At 58.5% G+C, this 15,096-nt stretch overlaps 2 protein-coding genes across 3 annotated transcripts; one reads left to right on the top strand and one right to left on the bottom strand.

The window, feature by feature from the left end:
- Positions 1–1,177: 1,177 nt before the first annotated feature.
- Positions 1,178–3,774, bottom strand: GSTP1 (glutathione S-transferase pi 1). Its single transcript, XM_065882471.1, has 7 exons — positions 3,720–3,774; positions 3,557–3,592; positions 3,024–3,130; positions 2,835–2,922; positions 1,716–1,819; positions 1,530–1,637; positions 1,178–1,366 (listed from the first exon to the last, which is right to left on the bottom strand). Exons 1-7 carry the CDS (start codon positions 3,772–3,774, stop codon positions 1,178–1,180), a joined length of 687 nt encoding a protein of 228 aa, XP_065738543.1.
- A 6,828-nt stretch (positions 3,775–10,602) lies between these two features.
- Positions 10,603–15,096, top strand: CABP2 (calcium binding protein 2). 2 transcript variants are annotated; one of them, XM_065881877.1, is made up of 7 exons: positions 10,669–10,725; positions 11,283–11,456; positions 12,033–12,063; positions 13,046–13,180; positions 13,884–13,993; positions 14,105–14,252; positions 14,853–14,878. In XM_065881877.1, the coding sequence occupies exons 1-7, from the start codon at positions 10,669–10,671 to the stop codon at positions 14,876–14,878; spliced, it is 681 nt and encodes a 226-aa protein (XP_065737949.1). The 2 variants fall into 2 exon arrangements, with proteins under 2 accessions (XP_065737950.1, XP_065737949.1); XM_065881878.1 differs by lacking the exon at positions 11,283–11,456 and having other exon boundaries at positions 10,603–10,725; positions 14,853–15,096.

Genomic DNA, 15,096 nt, shown 5'->3' with positions numbered 1-15,096 from the left:
GTTGGAGCGGAGACCACTGGGCAGGCCAGACCCCACAGAGCGGAGCTACAGGAGAGGGGGAAGTGCCCAGGGCACCTGGCCACAGCGGAGGGGCAGCAGGCTGAGGGCTGAAGGGGTGTGGCCATGGGGGTGGCGGGAGAGTAGGGGGCCGGAGGAGACCACAGGGACAAAGGCTGGGAGGGGTGGGAGGGCTGGGCTGTCCGGAGAGCTGAGAGCAGCTCTAAGGGTGAACCGGGCAGGGGGGTGGGGAATGTTCTGGAGACCAAAGAGTTCATTTCTAGGAGGGCCTGGCAGGCTCCTCTGGCTGCGGACTTTGCAGCAAGAAGCCATGAGAGCTCTGCACTGGGAGTGCCAGGCATTCTGGAATTATCTGACTCCACGTTGTCCAAAGAGCCAGCGGGAGGGGCCGGACAGGCTGAGGGTGCCACAGGAGGCAGGAGGCAGTCACGGTCTTTCGGGAGGGGAGAGATGGGCTGGGATCGGGCAGGTGGCAGGGTGCTCCCGCCAAGGGCTGACAGAGGCTCCAGGAGCTGGAGGAGACCCTTGACCACGCCCCCCACCCCCCACTCCCGGCTTCCCAAGCAGCATGGTGCGTCCAGAGCTCCCAGGTCTGCCTTCGGCCGTGCACCTGGGCCCTGCCCGCAGGTGACTGTGGGGGACACAGAGAATGGACAACGTCAACACTCACTCGGGTGAAACACCCGAGCGTGCGTGTCACTCCCAAGCGGCGTGTGCGCACAGCACCTGAGTGCGCAGAGACCAAGCGCCCTGCCTGTGCCGGACGACAGAACTCATCACACAGCTGTCAGGGACCGTCTGTTCCCTACACGGCGGCCCTTCTCCCAGATGGAGATGGTTCCCAGGTTGCCATAACCATGAGTACCCCTGGGGGGGGGGGTCAACCCCCTCCTGCAGGAAGTTGTCCAGGGTAGATCTTTGAGGTTTGGGATCTCATCTTCCTCTCTGGACTTGGAACTCCTCTTTGTCTCCCGGCAGCTCTGGGGACCTGCGGCTTTTCCAGGGCCCAGCCCAGCCCTCACCTTCCGAGACGCAGCCTGGGAAGGGGCAGAGGGCCCCCTGTGGCCAGCCGGTCCCTCAGTGAGCACAGCACAGCTTTCCTCTCACCGTGTTTATTGGTCCCAAGGGCAGCCCGTCTGCCAGGGGAGGCCAAGCGGGTTCATATCTTGCGGCTTCCAAAGATGGGGCGGTTCACGTGCTCCGGGGAGGCCAGGAAGGCCTGCAGCTTGGGCCGGGCGCTGAGGCGGGCCACGTAGGCCGAGAGCAGGGGGAAGGAGTCCAGGCAGCCGGGGACCAGGACCTGGTGGCTCAGCAGCAGGTCCAGCAGGTTGTAGTCGGCGAAGGAGATCTGCAGGGCAGGGGGCGGGAGGGGGTTTGAATAGGGTCAAGAGAGAGAGGGGCTACTGGGGCTCAGAACTCTGACTACTCCAGTGAACCAGTCATGGCCCTGCTCTGGTCTCGGTTTGCCCTTCTGAGAAATGGACCTACAACGGGCTGGACCCAGCACTCACCTGGTCACCCACGATGAAGGCCTGGCCCCCTCGGTTCTGGGACAGCAGGCTCTCAAAAGGCTTCAGGTGCCCCGGCAGCTCCAGAACATACTGGGCCTTGTCCTCCTCCTGTGAAAGGGAGCGATGCCCGTGACGGCCCGGGCGGCCCCCCAGCACCGGCCCTGAGTGCAAGCCCGGCCTGCTCACATGGCCGTGATGGATGATGTGGCTGCAGTGCCTGCGGAGGTCCTCCACACCGTCGTTCACCATGTCCACCAGCGCCGCCTCTCGCTGGTCTTTGCCGTAGAGCCCTGGGTCAGCGGCCAGGCAGAGGGTCAGGTTCTGTCCAGGCTGGGGCCCCGCTGCTCCCCTCTCCCCCGGAAGCCCGCAGGCCTCAGGGCTGGGAAACCAGGTACCCTGCGTTGGAGGGTCGTCTTTGCCCAACTCTGCTGCTCCCATCTCCACGAGCCCAAGGAACACAGCCAGCAGAAGCCCACGCTTGTCTTTGAGACCACACCCTGGGTCCCTGGGAGTCAGAAGTTCCCTGCCCACATGGCCCCAAGCCCTTCCTCCGGGTTGTCCCCCTGCAAGTGTGGGCCAAGCCTCTGATCATGCTTCCCTAGGCCAGAGGAGTGGCCGCTTGCGGGGCCTGGACAGCACTTGGCTCTGCAGACTGGCGTGTCCCTCGGAGTGCAGGAGAGCGTGGGGCGAGAGACGGGGAAGCAGGCCGCGGCTGGAGGCCTCTGTCCTCTCACCCTGGGGCTGCAGAAGTTAGGGTGGGCCTGGACCTGGCTCATCCCACCGCTCTTCCGTCCTCCTGGGACACCCCCCTCCCCACCAAGATAGCCAATGAAGAGGCAGCCACCTCCCTAAGCCACATTCCCGCCACCCTTGAAACAGGCCACAGGCCTGCTCACTGTGTGCGTGGGTTTTCCAGATTCAGGTGAGGCCAGAGCAGGAAGAAACGGGCAGGAGGTCTACTCTGAAGCTCCTGGGCACACCCACAGTGGCTCTAGCCTAGAGCAGCACACACGGGGCGGCTGGTGGCTGCCTCTGAGCTGTCATCCAGGAAACAGGCACAGTGAACCCATGTGGTGCTGACTGGCTGGAGGGTAGCCAGACCTGTATGGCCTCTGCCCGGGGGGACCGGCAGCCCCAGCCCTATAACCCAGAACCCTCCTAACCCAGGCCCTGCCCCTTCCGCTAGGGCCACGTGGCCTGCCCTCCAGCCACAGGACCGGTGGCAGCAACTCAGGCCCCAGGACATCTTGGCGGGACCCTTCAGGTGCTTTTCTGGACTGGGCTGCCTTCGACCTCAGGACTCACCAAAGGAGCGGCCCAGGTGTCGCAGGATGGCATTGGACTGGTACAGAATGAGGTCTCCATCCTGGAACTTGGGGAGCTGCCCGTACAGCTGGGAGGGGGGAGGGCTGGTGAGGGACGCTGAGCTCAGCTGCCCCGCACCCTCGTGCTGCCCCGTAAAGGCCCAACTGCTGCCTGGGCGCCGTCACTCACACAGGAGGCCTTGAGTGGGCCCTGCAACCAGGACTCCTTGGTCACCACCTCCTCCTTCCAGCTCTGGCCCTGGTCGGCCAGCAGCATGCGCAAGGCCTCACAGCGCCCTGGGGGAGGGGAGGACGGGGTGTGGGGATGGGCAGAGGCCCCAGCCTCGCAGCGCCCTGGGCAAGTCAGGAGTACGGGAACTGGACTCGGGCACAGGACAAACTCTAGCCCCCGAGCCTGCTGCGGAGCAGACGGACCGTGGAGAAAGGGTGGAGCCCCCGGCGTGTCTTGCTGGGGGCGGGGGGGGGGGGGGGGGGGGGGAGGACAGGGAGGCAGACCCAGCCCACAGCGCCCCAGGAAGGGACCAGAGACGATGGCTAGAGCGCCCCGCCCTTGGCCCCAGAGAGGATGAGGCCCGGCCCGAGATCCCGGCCCCGCCCCCCGGGGGGTCCCGCCTCCGCCTCCGCCGCGGGCTGTCCAGACTGGAGGTCCTGCTGGGGCCCCTGTCTGTGCCCTTCGCCCTCCTAAAGGAGCAGCGGCCGCACCTCGGGTCGGGAAGTAGACGATGGTGTAGGGCGGCACTAGGAGAGACAGACAGACGGGACGATGAAGGAGGACCCCCGCAGGCAGGCAGTCTGGGGGTCGGACTGCTAGGAGAGGGGGTGTCTCAGCCGGCCCCTCCCCCCACCCGGTCCAGACCGTACTCACTGACGGCGGCGGAGTGCAAGTGCGGCAGGAAGTGGGGAGGACCCGCAGGCCTCATATTTAAGGTCCTGCTCCACCCTGCGCCCCACCCCAGGAATCCGCCAAGGCACCACCGAGCGGATCTTGATCTTGGTCGGGGCGAGGTGTGGTTGTGGTGAAGCAGGGCTGGAGGGGCGCACCAGCCCTCTGCAGGGGTGCACCCTGCCTGATGCACAGTGGCTTTACAAGAGGCACCCACACTTAGCAGCACACAGTCGCTACACCTGCTCACCGACCCCGAACACACAGCATCCTCAGGGTCCCCAGAGGGCCAGGACTGAGCACCCCAGCACCAGCACACAGTAGGTGCTCCATAAATGCTTTTTGCTTGAATGGATGCTATTTCAATAAACACCCATTTCCGCATCCTCTCTCCTTGATAATAAGAGCAAACCCTTAGGGACTGAGGGCTGCCTTGAGAACTTTACACATATTCCAACCTTAAGACTTGGTCCTGTTCAGATCCCATTTTGCAGAGGAGGGAACTGAAGCACAGATCGACTTTCCCAAGGTCACACAGCTAGTAAACACGTTTGGTTGGCTTCAGGGGCCTCACTTTTAACCCTCATTCTTTCTTCTGCAAGGCCTTGTAGTCTCTAAACCGTTTTTTGACTGAGTCGAAGTGCTCTGTACTCTTCAAATACAGACTGAGCCTGGGGATATGGCAGATGGAAAGAGGCAGACGAATGAGCAGGACCTCCTGGACCTGGGACGGCTGCGTCCTTCCAGGCAGAGCCCGTTCCTGTCTCCCTGCGGGCCCCTCTGCACCCACAGTCCTGTTCTGGCTGCCCCTTCCTGGTACTGGAGGGGCGCGGGGGGGCAGGGGGCGGTCCTCCTTGGGAACTGGGACCTAACTGAGCCTGGCCCATCTCAGCCTGGTTTTCCTGTCAGAGCCACGAGGAAAGAGGAAGGTGTCCAGGTGTAGACGTATCCACCGCAAGCATGGGAAAACACCAAATGCAGTTTATCAGGAACACTTCTTAGCCTCATTGGAGCCCACAGCTGCCTGGGGCTGGGAGCGGATGGGGGAGGTGGCCCAGGAGCCGGGATCTATCCCTGACTCACAGCTGGAGTAACATCTGCCCAGCACTTAGCAGCTTACAAAGAGCTTTTGTATAAATGGTTTCATGTCATCTCCATCACACCCTGGGAGGGAGGGAGGGAGGGAGGGAGGGAGGGATTCCTGTTCCCATTATGCAGAAGAGGACACCAAGGTTCAGCAAGTTTCCGCCACCTGCTCTGGCCTGGAGCACGCATGCGCTCCTTTTGTGCACCATCGTCCCAGACCTGGGAGCGTGGGAGGCACCCTGCCATCCAGCGGGCCGGCCTCCTGCCAGCTCACACACCCTCCAGCTATCATACTCCTCGGGTCCCCTGGAGAAGCTGTCCGCCAGGCTGGCTTGACACTCCGCTGTGGTGTTTCAGTGGCTGCTTTTACCCACAGCCCTCTGGCTCCACCGGCCCAGCCTGTGGTCTAGCTCTGTGGCCACCCTATGGCCTCCTCCTCTGGGGCCCAGAAGCACAGCTTGAGAAGCCAAATGGGGCAGGCACCTCGCTGGGTCCATCCCCCACCTCCAGTCCACGTATATATCAGCACCTGTCTTTGGTGGGTTTTAAAATATCTATAAGTGCTTTATTGCTACATAAAATTCACCCTTATAAAGGGTACATTCTGTGGGTTTTAGTATATTCAGTGCTGTGCAATCATCACCACTAATTTCAGAACGTTTTCATCACCCCGAAAAGAAACCCGGTACCCATTAGCCATCACTCCTCAACCCCACTCCCCCATCCCTTGACAACCACTAATGTATTTTGTCCCTATGGATTTGCCCCTTCTGGATTTTTCATGTAAATGGAATCATATACTATGTGGCCTTTCGCGTCTGGCTGCTTTCACTCAGTAGAGTGTCTGCAAGCTGCATCTGTGTTGTAGCACGCATCAGTACATCATTCGTTTTTATGGCCGAATAATATTCCATTGGTTGGATATACACATTTTTCTTACCCATTTATACACTGATGAACATTTGGATTGTTTCAATTTTTGACTATGAGTAACACTGCTATATATATTTGCGTACAGATTTTTGTGTGAACTGACGTTTTCAATTCCCTTGGGTACGTACCGAGGACTGAAGCTGCTGAGTCATACGGTAACTCATTTTGAGGAACTGCCAGACTCTTTTCCAAAGTGGCGGCACCATTTTATAAACCCAACAGCAGCATGTGAAGGTTCCAGCTTCGCCACATCCTCACCTATTGTTATTGTCTGTCTTTCTTCACTTTAGCTATCCTGGCGAGTGTGAAGTGGTGTCTCAATATGGATCTGTGTATGGTGCTTACCAGGTGCCAAGCCTGGGTTTGGCTTGTAGGGAACGGAGTAGAGAAGGAGACGTCGTTTGCCATCAGAGGAATCACAGCTCAGCTCAGAGTAGGAGGAGATAAATAGACACATCTTTTTTTTTTTTAGAAATTCTTATTGGGTTTTGTTTTTATTTTTATTTATTAATTTTTTTGGCTGTGCTGTGCAGTGTGTGGGATCTTAGTTTCCCGACCAGGGATCGAACCCGAGCCCCCTGCATTGGAAGCGCAGAGTCTTAACCACTGGACCGCCAGGGAAGTCCCCACTTCCTGGGTGGATAGGTGAATAAAGAAAAAGTCTTTATTCACACATTAATTAGTGTGTCTCAGCACTGAGTGGGCTGGACATCATGGGAGACCCTGAAATAGATAAGATATGGTCTCCAGCCTAATGGACTCTTTGAATGAAGACTGTAAAGACCTACACCAGCAGTCCATCCACCCAGCCATCTACCCACCTCCACCTATCTATCTGTCCATCCATACACCCACCTACCCGATCATTCAGCCATCCAACAACCAAACATTAGACCAGCAGTCCATCAAAACATCCACCTCTCGGGACTTCCCTGGTGGCTCAATGGTTAAGAATCCGCCTGCCAGTGCAGGGGACACAAGTTTGAGCCCTGGTCCGGGAAGATCCCACATGCCGCAGAGCAACTAAGCCCGTGCGCCACAACTACTGAGCCTGCGCTCTAGAGCCTGCGAGCCACAACTATTGAAGCCTGCGTGCCACAACTACTGAAGCCCACGTGCCTAGAGCCCATGCTCTGCAGCAAGAGAAACCACCGCAAGGAGAAGAGAAGCCCGTGCACTGCAACGAAGACTAGCCCCTGCTCACCGCAACCAGAGAAAGCCCGTGCACAGCAATGAAGACCCAACGCAGCCATAAATAAATAAAAATTAAAAAAAAAAACGAACAAAAGACATCCACCTCTCCATTTACTCACCTACTACTCATTTACCTACCCAGTCATCCTCGACTTGTCTATCCATCCATCTTTTCATTCACCCACCCATCCAGCCAGCCAACTGTCCATCTGTCTATGCAACCATTTAACCACTAGCCCGTCACATCACCTACCTATCCTTCCATCCAGTCAGCAACCCACCTGTCCATCCATTCATCCATCCAGCCATCCATCTGTCTGTCCATCTATCCAGCCAGCTACTCAATCGTCCATCCTTCCAAGCACCAACCATTCAAACACCAATCCATCAAGTCAGCCTCCCACCCAACCAACCACCCACCTATCCACCCAACCATCCATCCATTCATTTGTCCACCACTGATCCACCTGGCCATCCTGGACACTGGAGCTGGACACGAAGGCTTTGCTCCTTCATTGAAAATACTTCTACCCACTATTCCCTGACCAGTTATAGTTCCCACTCCTTTGGCTTATACTTTGGGACACACATTTCTCAACACTTCCCACCTTCTTAGATGGTTATTTAGACGTGGAATCTTTCATCACATGTGACATCCACCATTTTTTGAACGCTTCTTATGCGCTGGGAACCTGCTAGGCCTTTTATCATTTAATTTTCACAAAGGCACCATGAGACAGATACTAGGTCCACCTCCACTTTCCAGATTAGGTAACTAAGGCTCAGAGAGGCGAAATATCTTGCCTAGGGTCACACAGCAAATGCATGGGGGAAGCCAGGACTGCAGGCCCTTTCTATGACCTTGCAGAAAACAGGAGCATCCCTGTCTCTGAGGGATGTTTGCTGTGCTTCCGGGGAGGCAGGGCACTCCTGGCCTCCGGGAGGAGATGTGACCCGGGGTGCAGAGGGGCTGAAGGATGCTGAAGCTGAGCCCTCAAATGATCAATGTGAATGGTCACAATGAGCCCTTCCCACCCTAGACCACCGGCCGGCGTCCACTCGCCTCTCAACCCTGGCCTTTCCTTAGACCCTCAGACCTGCCCAGGGCTTTGTGGAAGATGTCCCCTCTGCCTGCATGGCCACCCGTCTTCATGCGGTCACTCCCTTCATCCCTCTGACCTTGGCTCACAGGTCACTGCCTCAGCCCCCGTCACCGCAGGGTCCCCCTGACTGCCTGTCAGGCCCTCCCCTGCCCTTGCTCCTCCACAGCCGGCCTGAGGCAGGGACTGGTTCCTAGCACCCGGGAAGGCACACAGCGGGGGCTTCACCAACATTTGCTGAAGACTCAGTCTCTGAAGTTTCCTCCAGCCTCTGGCCACCATCACCCTTTCCAGGGACTTCCACCCCTGCCTCCCTCCTGAGGGCCTCCACCCACAGACCCTGCTGGATGCCGGTGCCCGTTCACAGCTGATCCCTGCCGGGGATGCTGGCACTTGCCCAGGGCCAAGCTAAACATTGGTGGGCAAAGCCTAGAATGCCGCCCCATCCCCCCTTCTCCCCCATGAAGCCTTCCTGATGCCTGAGTCTGTGCCCCCAAGCACTTGGAGGCTGTCTCTCGGCCCTTTTCTGAATTAGATGTGCCTGAGAGCAGGGCCTTCAGGGCAGACGGGGTCTGTCATGTGGCCCCAGCAGCCGGCCCGGGGCTGCATCCCGGCAGACCTCGTATGTTTGCAAAAGGAATACGTGAATGGATGGCCGTGAGTGGCCGAAAGAGGCCAGAGCCACCAGCTCAGATGGCAGGTGCCTGGTGGGATCTGGTTCCCTTGGACAAAGGTTGATGCGGAGGGCAGGTGAATAAATCATGAGGGCCCTGGAGCAGGGCCGGGGCAGGACGACTGACCTCATTCGGAGAGGTGAGGGGCAGGCAGCTGCGCGGTAAGTGGGCCGGGGCATAACAAGGGGGCACAAGAGGCCACGGCCGGCTGCTGGCCTACGAGGTTGGCAGAAGCTAAGTGGGAGGTGCAGAGGTACCCCGGGGCTCTGAGTGGGGAGAAGGGGGGAGGTCTGGGGCAGGACTTGGGGGGGATGGTCTTTCCAGAATCCAGGAGCCATCCTGGGCAGGGGGGATGGTGGGGAGAATAGGAAGGGCAAGGATGGACAGACAGAAAGACAGACCAATGTGAGAAATAGTCTCACGCAGCAGAGGGAGGGAAGTGACAAAGAAATGGGGCATGAGTGGGCAGAGAGACCCACAGAGACACAGCTGGACAGATTGTCAACAGAGGGCAGGGGGTGGAGAGGGGAGGGCAGGTGAGACTGACAAAGAGAGACACCCATGGAGCAGAGGGGACAGAGGGGGGCAGAGAACAACACAGAATCAGAGGTGGAAGAGGATGTGGGGAGACGCAGAGCCCAGGAACCAGAGAGGCTGGTGTGATGCCGAGGGGCCCCGGGGCGCAGCCTGTGGCCAGCATGAGGGCGGCAGCTCAGGGGAAGGCTAGGATTTCAGGTAGGGGCTGTGTGAGGGGCTTGGGGAGCTAGGAAAGACAGGAACCTTGGAGGACCTGGGGGCCATCAGCCCGCGGAGCGAGGAGCAGGGAGAAGAGTAGCAGGGACCCTGTGGGGACCACATCCACAGCTGCCCACTAAGCTGTCCTTCCGCAGGACCCTGGACAGCGGAGTGGGGCAGTACCCCGCAGCCAGCGGGAGGTGCCAAGCCCTTGTCTCCATGGCCCTTCCCCAGGGCCCGGCAGATGGCAGCCTCCCCACGGGGGACCCCAGCCCCTCCGAGGGCACTCCAGGGCCTAGCCAGGCCCCTGCCAACCCAGCAGCCACCAGACGGCGGGCGCTCCTCCAGGAGCTGGAGACCCAGGTGCAGGCCGCCTACGGGCAGGTAAAGGGGGCCGGGGTATGGAGCCATCCTGAACTGGGGGACCGTGAGAGAACAGTGGGGATGCCACACCCCAACCGGGGCCCGCTGGACCAACCCAGGGCTGAGCCCAGGGAGGGGACCTTGGACGTGCACAGTGACAGAGGGGTCAGCAGTCACTCAGCTGTCCAGGAGGGAGGCTGGCATCCCTCCCCACCTCTGCCCTCACTGAGGCCTGCTTCCAGCCCACAGAGCCCAAAGTCAGCTGCCCTCGGCTCCTTGCCCAAGTACAAGGGGCAGGGGGCAGGTCCAGGCAGGTGTGCCGAGCAGGCTGGCTGGGTGGATGCTCTGGGGTGAGAGCAAGGGTCCGACAGGGAGGGCCAGGGGCTTCCTGGGTCTGCTGTTCTGGGGAGAGATGACCCAGCCTGCTCTAGCACAGAAGTCTCCTGGTTTCCTCCTCCCAGTTCCGGGCCCTGCTTCTGAAGACATTAAATCTCTCCTGATTAGAAGAGATTAGGGGTAGTGGTGGGGGGAGAGGGTCCTGGAGACGGGGTGTCTGGAAGACCCTCAGGAGTGAGCATGGGGAGGTTATGCCTCCCAGGGGGGCCTTATGCCCCGAGTGGCCCCCCTCACCAGCAGAGATGCTCAGAGATAATCCCAGATTAGGACCCAAGCCCCTGTGCCCAAGGCTCCCCGCCTGCCCACCCACGCCCGATCTCCCCCACAAAACCCTAGGAAAATCCCCTGCAGTGCTCCCAGACTCTCACTGGGAGTGGCTGGGGGCTGGTGGGAGCCCACAGCATCCGCTGAGGCCCAGCCCTGGGCTACCCCCAGGACTCCAGGCCTGGCATGGTTCAAGGGCCCATGGGAAACTCTGCCAAGCGGCCCCAACACCAGGGGCCTAAGGTAGGAGTGTCAAGGGGGAAAGCCAAGGCCAGGAGGCTGGCTGGACCCTGAAAGGTTCTGGTGGGGGGTGGTGCAGAGCCCTGTGAGAGGCTGAGCTGGGGTTACAGCGCAGCTGGGGGATGGAGGGGTGGGTTCCCACCACCCTAGACCGAGATTTTCCCTGGCAGCCCCCAGACTCTGGCCCATCCTGGTCTTGGCTCCTGTAGGCCACTGGGCTTCCCCTGCCAAAGCTCGTCAGGGCCCCCAGCTGCCCACTCAACTGCCCCATCCCTGCTGCTACCCTTGCCCTCTGCTAGTCAGTCCTGGCCTGGGAGACTCAGCACATGAGCTCAGGGTCTCACTCTGCCATTGGCTTTCTGAGTGACCGTGGCCAAGTCTCTTGCCTTTTCCGGGCCTCGGTTTGCCCAACTGAACAGTGAGGGGGTGGACCCTTCCAGCATAGAGTGTTGCTGATGGTAAGGGTCCACTGTTCTGTGCTGGGTTCTAACGACGGGAGAGGCTGGTGAGGGAGGGGGGAGAGGGGTCACTGTCCCAGCTCATGGCCGACTCTGCTGCAGGACTGCTGGCAGTGGCCTGGCTCCCCGCCAAGGGGGTCCCGCCATGGCCTGGGCCCCAGCCCCAAGGAGCAGAGGAGCCCTGGGCCGGGTGTTCAGGGCTGCTACTCTGTACTCAGTAGCCTGGTGGGGCCTGCCTGCATCTTCCTGCGGCCCAGCATCGCCGCCACCCAGCTCGTATGTACGGTCACCACCTGCCTGCCGCCCGTGCCCACCTTCTCCTTGAGTGGAAGGAGAGGATTGAGTGGGGATCTCAGAGCAAAGCACACAGACCCAGGGGTGTAAGGGGCAGAGAGGAGTGGAGAAACAGACATGGGATCAAACACGGGGGAGACCCAGGGAAACATGCCAGGAAAGAAAGAAGAGGGGGGCGAGAACAATCCAGAGAAATGGCAGAGACAGCCACCAAGAGGATGGTCAGGGAGGGGACAGGGCTCCCAGGAGAGGGACAGAGAGAACAAGAGGGACATATGCTGACACTGAGGCCCCCATGGCCAAGCCCAAGGTTCTGCCCAACCCCAGATCCATCTCCGGCTAATGGAGCTCCGGCCCTAGAGGAGGGTGGGCACGGGGAACAGGGAAGAGGGGCCAGGTGCCCAGGTCCATCAACAGGAATGGTGGGAGGAATGGGTCGGAGCAGTGTCACTGCTGGCCCTGTGCCTGCATGTTGTAGGGGGCCCCAAAGGACAAGAAGGAAGGGATGCAGGTGCCTGGGGGGTCCAGGGAATTCTTAACCTCTCTGTGTCCCCTCAGGACCGGGAGCTGCGGCCAGAGGAGATTGAAGGTAAAGGGTTGGGGAAAGAACTAGAATTTCCAGAGTGCGGGGCAGTGGGTGGGGGCCTGAGCACGCTCCAGGAGGAGCAGGAAGGCCGCAGGGCATCCGTGCGAGAATATGGGGACAAGACTGAGCAGGGCGGGGTTGAGAGAACGCCCAGCTGTCAGTTCCCTGGTCCCACTTGCCAGGTGGGTCACGGTCCCCTTTTTTTATTTGTTCATTCAGCGAACACTTCCTGGGTGCCCACTGTGTGCCTGGCCCAGTGCTGAGCACTGGGAAACGTGACAAACTGGACAGATATGGCCTGTGTCCTCTGGAGTCAGACGTCAATAAGTCAACTACAAGTACAAATGGTGCTAAGTGCTCTCAAGGAAGTGAACAAATGGGCCAGAGGGGACTGAACTGAGAGGGAAGACCTCCTTGATTAGGTGACTTAAGGACCAAAGAGGAGGGGAGAGTGTCCAGAATGTGAGCTCCATGAGGTCAAGGATTTGTTTCTCCCTCTCCCTTCCCTCCTTCCTCTTTCCTTCCTTCCTTCCTTCCTCTCTTTTTCGTTCATTCTTTTCTTTCTTTCTTTCTTCCTTCTTCCTTCCTTCCTTCCTTTCTTTCTTTTTCTTTCTTTTTCTTCTCCTTCCTTCCTTCCTTCCTTCCTTCCTTCCTTCCTTCCTTCCTTCCTTCCTTCCTTCCTTCCTTTCTTTCTTTCTTTCTTTCTTTCTTTCTTTCTTTCTTTCTTTCTTTCTTTCTTTCTTTTCTTTCTTTTTCTTTCTTCATTGCCATATTCCCAGTACCTAGAGCAGAGCTTGGCACATAGCAGATGTTCCTTAAATATTTGCAGAATGAATTAAAGGAATAGCATGTACAAAGGCCCTGAGGCAGCAAAGAGAAATGGGTGTTTAGAAAGAGGAAATGATTGGACCAAGGGGAGAAGGTCCAATCCAGGATGGGGTCCAGGGTGACGTGGGGGAAGGACTGACTCTGCCCTGCCTGGCAGAGCTGCAGGCCGCCTTCCAGGAGTTTGACCGAGACCGGGACGGCTATATCGGCTGCGGGGAGCTGGGAGCCTGCATGCGGACACTGGGCTACATGCCCACGGAGATGGAGCTCATCGAGATTTCACAGCAAATCAGTATGTGCCTGAGACCTGCCCCACCCCCAGTTCTCCAGAGGCCATGCCCATGGCCAGGGCAGCTGGGCAGCCCAGGGAACAGAGGTGTCTACACAGGTTGGCCCCCAGAGCTCGGGACCTTGGTCATTCTCAAGGCAAGCTCTCTGCCTCCAGAGAATCTCACCATCCCCTAGGATGTGGGTGAGTCAAGGACCATCGTGCCCACTTTTTAGATGAGGGCAGAACTCTTATTATCCCCATAAGGAGAAGAAAGTCAGTTCTTAGGGAAGCGTGGGTGCTTAGCAAAGGAAGTGGTTGGAGCCAAGGTCTGAATGCGGGCAGCCTACCCAGAACCCAGCTCTTTCTCTATGCTTCATTCCCAACAGAGGGAAAACAGGATTAAATAAGAATAGGAAGCCAAGGAAAATCAGTGTGTAGAAATTCTCCACACTGAGTCTCTGAAAGGTTAAGTGACTTGCTTATGGTCACAAAGTCAGATCATTGGAGCCAAGACTTGAACCCAACTGAACTCTTCAGAAAAATTAAGAAAAGCCCTCAGGAGACACAGATGACCCAGCCTGTGAGACCAAGAGGGAGGGAAAGGCCCATTTAGTGGGGCAGGGGAGAGGGACACAGACCAGAAGGGAAGGACAAAAGGCAGAGGGCGCCAGGGCTGGGCAGGGGTCTCTGATGGTCCCAGGTCTCTGATGGGCGTGGCCCCCAGGTGGCGGGAAGGTGGACTTTGACGACTTTCTGGAGCTGATGGGCCCCAAGCTGCTGGCGGAGACTGCGGACATGATTGGCGTCAGGGAGCTGCGGGACGCCTTCCGGGAGGTGGGGTCACCGGGGCTGGAGGGGGCGGGGCTGCTTGTCTGCTGTGAGTGAGGGGCTGCACGAATGAACGGTTCGGTCTGTGACCTGATGCCGCAACCAACGCCGCCACAGTTCGACACCAACAGGGACGGCTGCATCAGCTTGGGTGAACTCCGGGCGGCTCTGAAGGCCCTGCTGGGAGAGCGGCTCAGCCAGCGGGAGGTGGACGAGATCTTCCGTGACATTGACCTCAACGGGGACGGCCTGGTCGACTTTGAAGGTACCGTCCCCCGCTCACCAAGCTCAGGACCGCTCGCCCTGGGAGGGTTTTAACGGAGGAAGAGCCTTAATCCGTGTGTGCCAGGCGCTGTGCTAAGCATGCCTGTGTCCTTTCCTAGGTAATCATCACGAAAACCCAGGAGGAAGGAACTCTTATCCCCATAAGCAGGAGAAGAAAGTCGGTTCTTAGGGAAGCATGAGTGCTTAGCAAAAGTGGATGGAGTCAAGATCTGAATGCGGGCAGCCTACCCAGAACCCAGCTCTTTCTCTATGCTTCATTCCCAAAAGAGGGAAAAAAGGATTAAATAAGAATAGGAAGCCAAGGAAAATCAGTGTGTAGAAATTCTCCAAGGTAGGCCCCAGAGTGTTCCTGGCTTCCTAGCAGCCAAAGCAAAGAGGAAAATAGGTTCAGTTACAAGATTTGGGTTTTTTTCCCTGTAAGATGAAGCCCCTCTTCCTGGTCTATTCCCTACCAGATTCAGGGGACTCCCCTGCATGCCCTGTCTTGACCACACTCCCTCCCACCTCAAGGCCAGTATATTAGCCTCACTCCTGGGGAGTCCAGAGAGCAGACCAGAAAACGTTGGCTTTGTCCTGGCAGAGTTTGTGCGAATGATGTCTCGCTGAGCCTGTACAGAAGCTGGAGGCAGCAGACAGGACTTGGCACCAGAGCCACTGCCTGCCAGTGTGTTCCCGGAGCCCCTCGCCTCCAGCTGGGACCCTCATCCTCTCCTCCCTGCCCCAGCCTGTGTGCAGTGCCCTTGCCTGCCCTCACCTCCACCCCCACTCGTCCACCAAGCCTCCTTGCCCGTCTCTATTTCTCTGACAATAAAGCATCTTTGAGC

Source organism: Phocoena phocoena, chromosome 8, assembly GCF_963924675.1.
Source record: "Phocoena phocoena chromosome 8, mPhoPho1.1, whole genome shotgun sequence".
NCBI classification, from domain to species: domain Eukaryota; kingdom Metazoa; phylum Chordata; class Mammalia; order Artiodactyla; family Phocoenidae; genus Phocoena; species Phocoena phocoena.
This window is presented reverse-complemented; position numbering and strand designations above follow the sequence as displayed.

Excerpts from the sequence above, each read along its gene's own strand:
- CABP2 (XM_065881877.1), top strand. The coding sequence starts at position 10,669 with ATGGTTCAAGGGCCCATGGGAAACTCTGCCAAGCGGCCCCAACACCAG. Across the intron at positions 10,726-11,282 it reads CCCAACACCAGGGGCCTAAG|GACTGCTGGCAGTGGCCTGG; the intron begins GTAGGAGTGTCA and ends ACTCTGCTGCAG. Across the intron at positions 14,253-14,852 it reads CGGCCTGGTCGACTTTGAAG|AGTTTGTGCGAATGATGTCT; the intron begins GTACCGTCCCCC and ends TTGTCCTGGCAG.
- GSTP1 (XM_065882471.1), bottom strand. The coding sequence starts at position 3,774 with ATGAGGCCTGCGGGTCCTCCCCACTTCCTGCCGCACTTGCACTCCGCC. Across the intron at positions 2,923-3,023 it reads GCCCACTCAAGGCCTCCTGT|CTGTACGGGCAGCTCCCCAA; the intron begins GTGAGTGACGGC and ends CCCCCCTCCCAG. Across the intron at positions 1,638-1,715 it reads ACATCATCCATCACGGCCAT|GAGGAGGACAAGGCCCAGTA; the intron begins GTGAGCAGGCCG and ends TCCCTTTCACAG.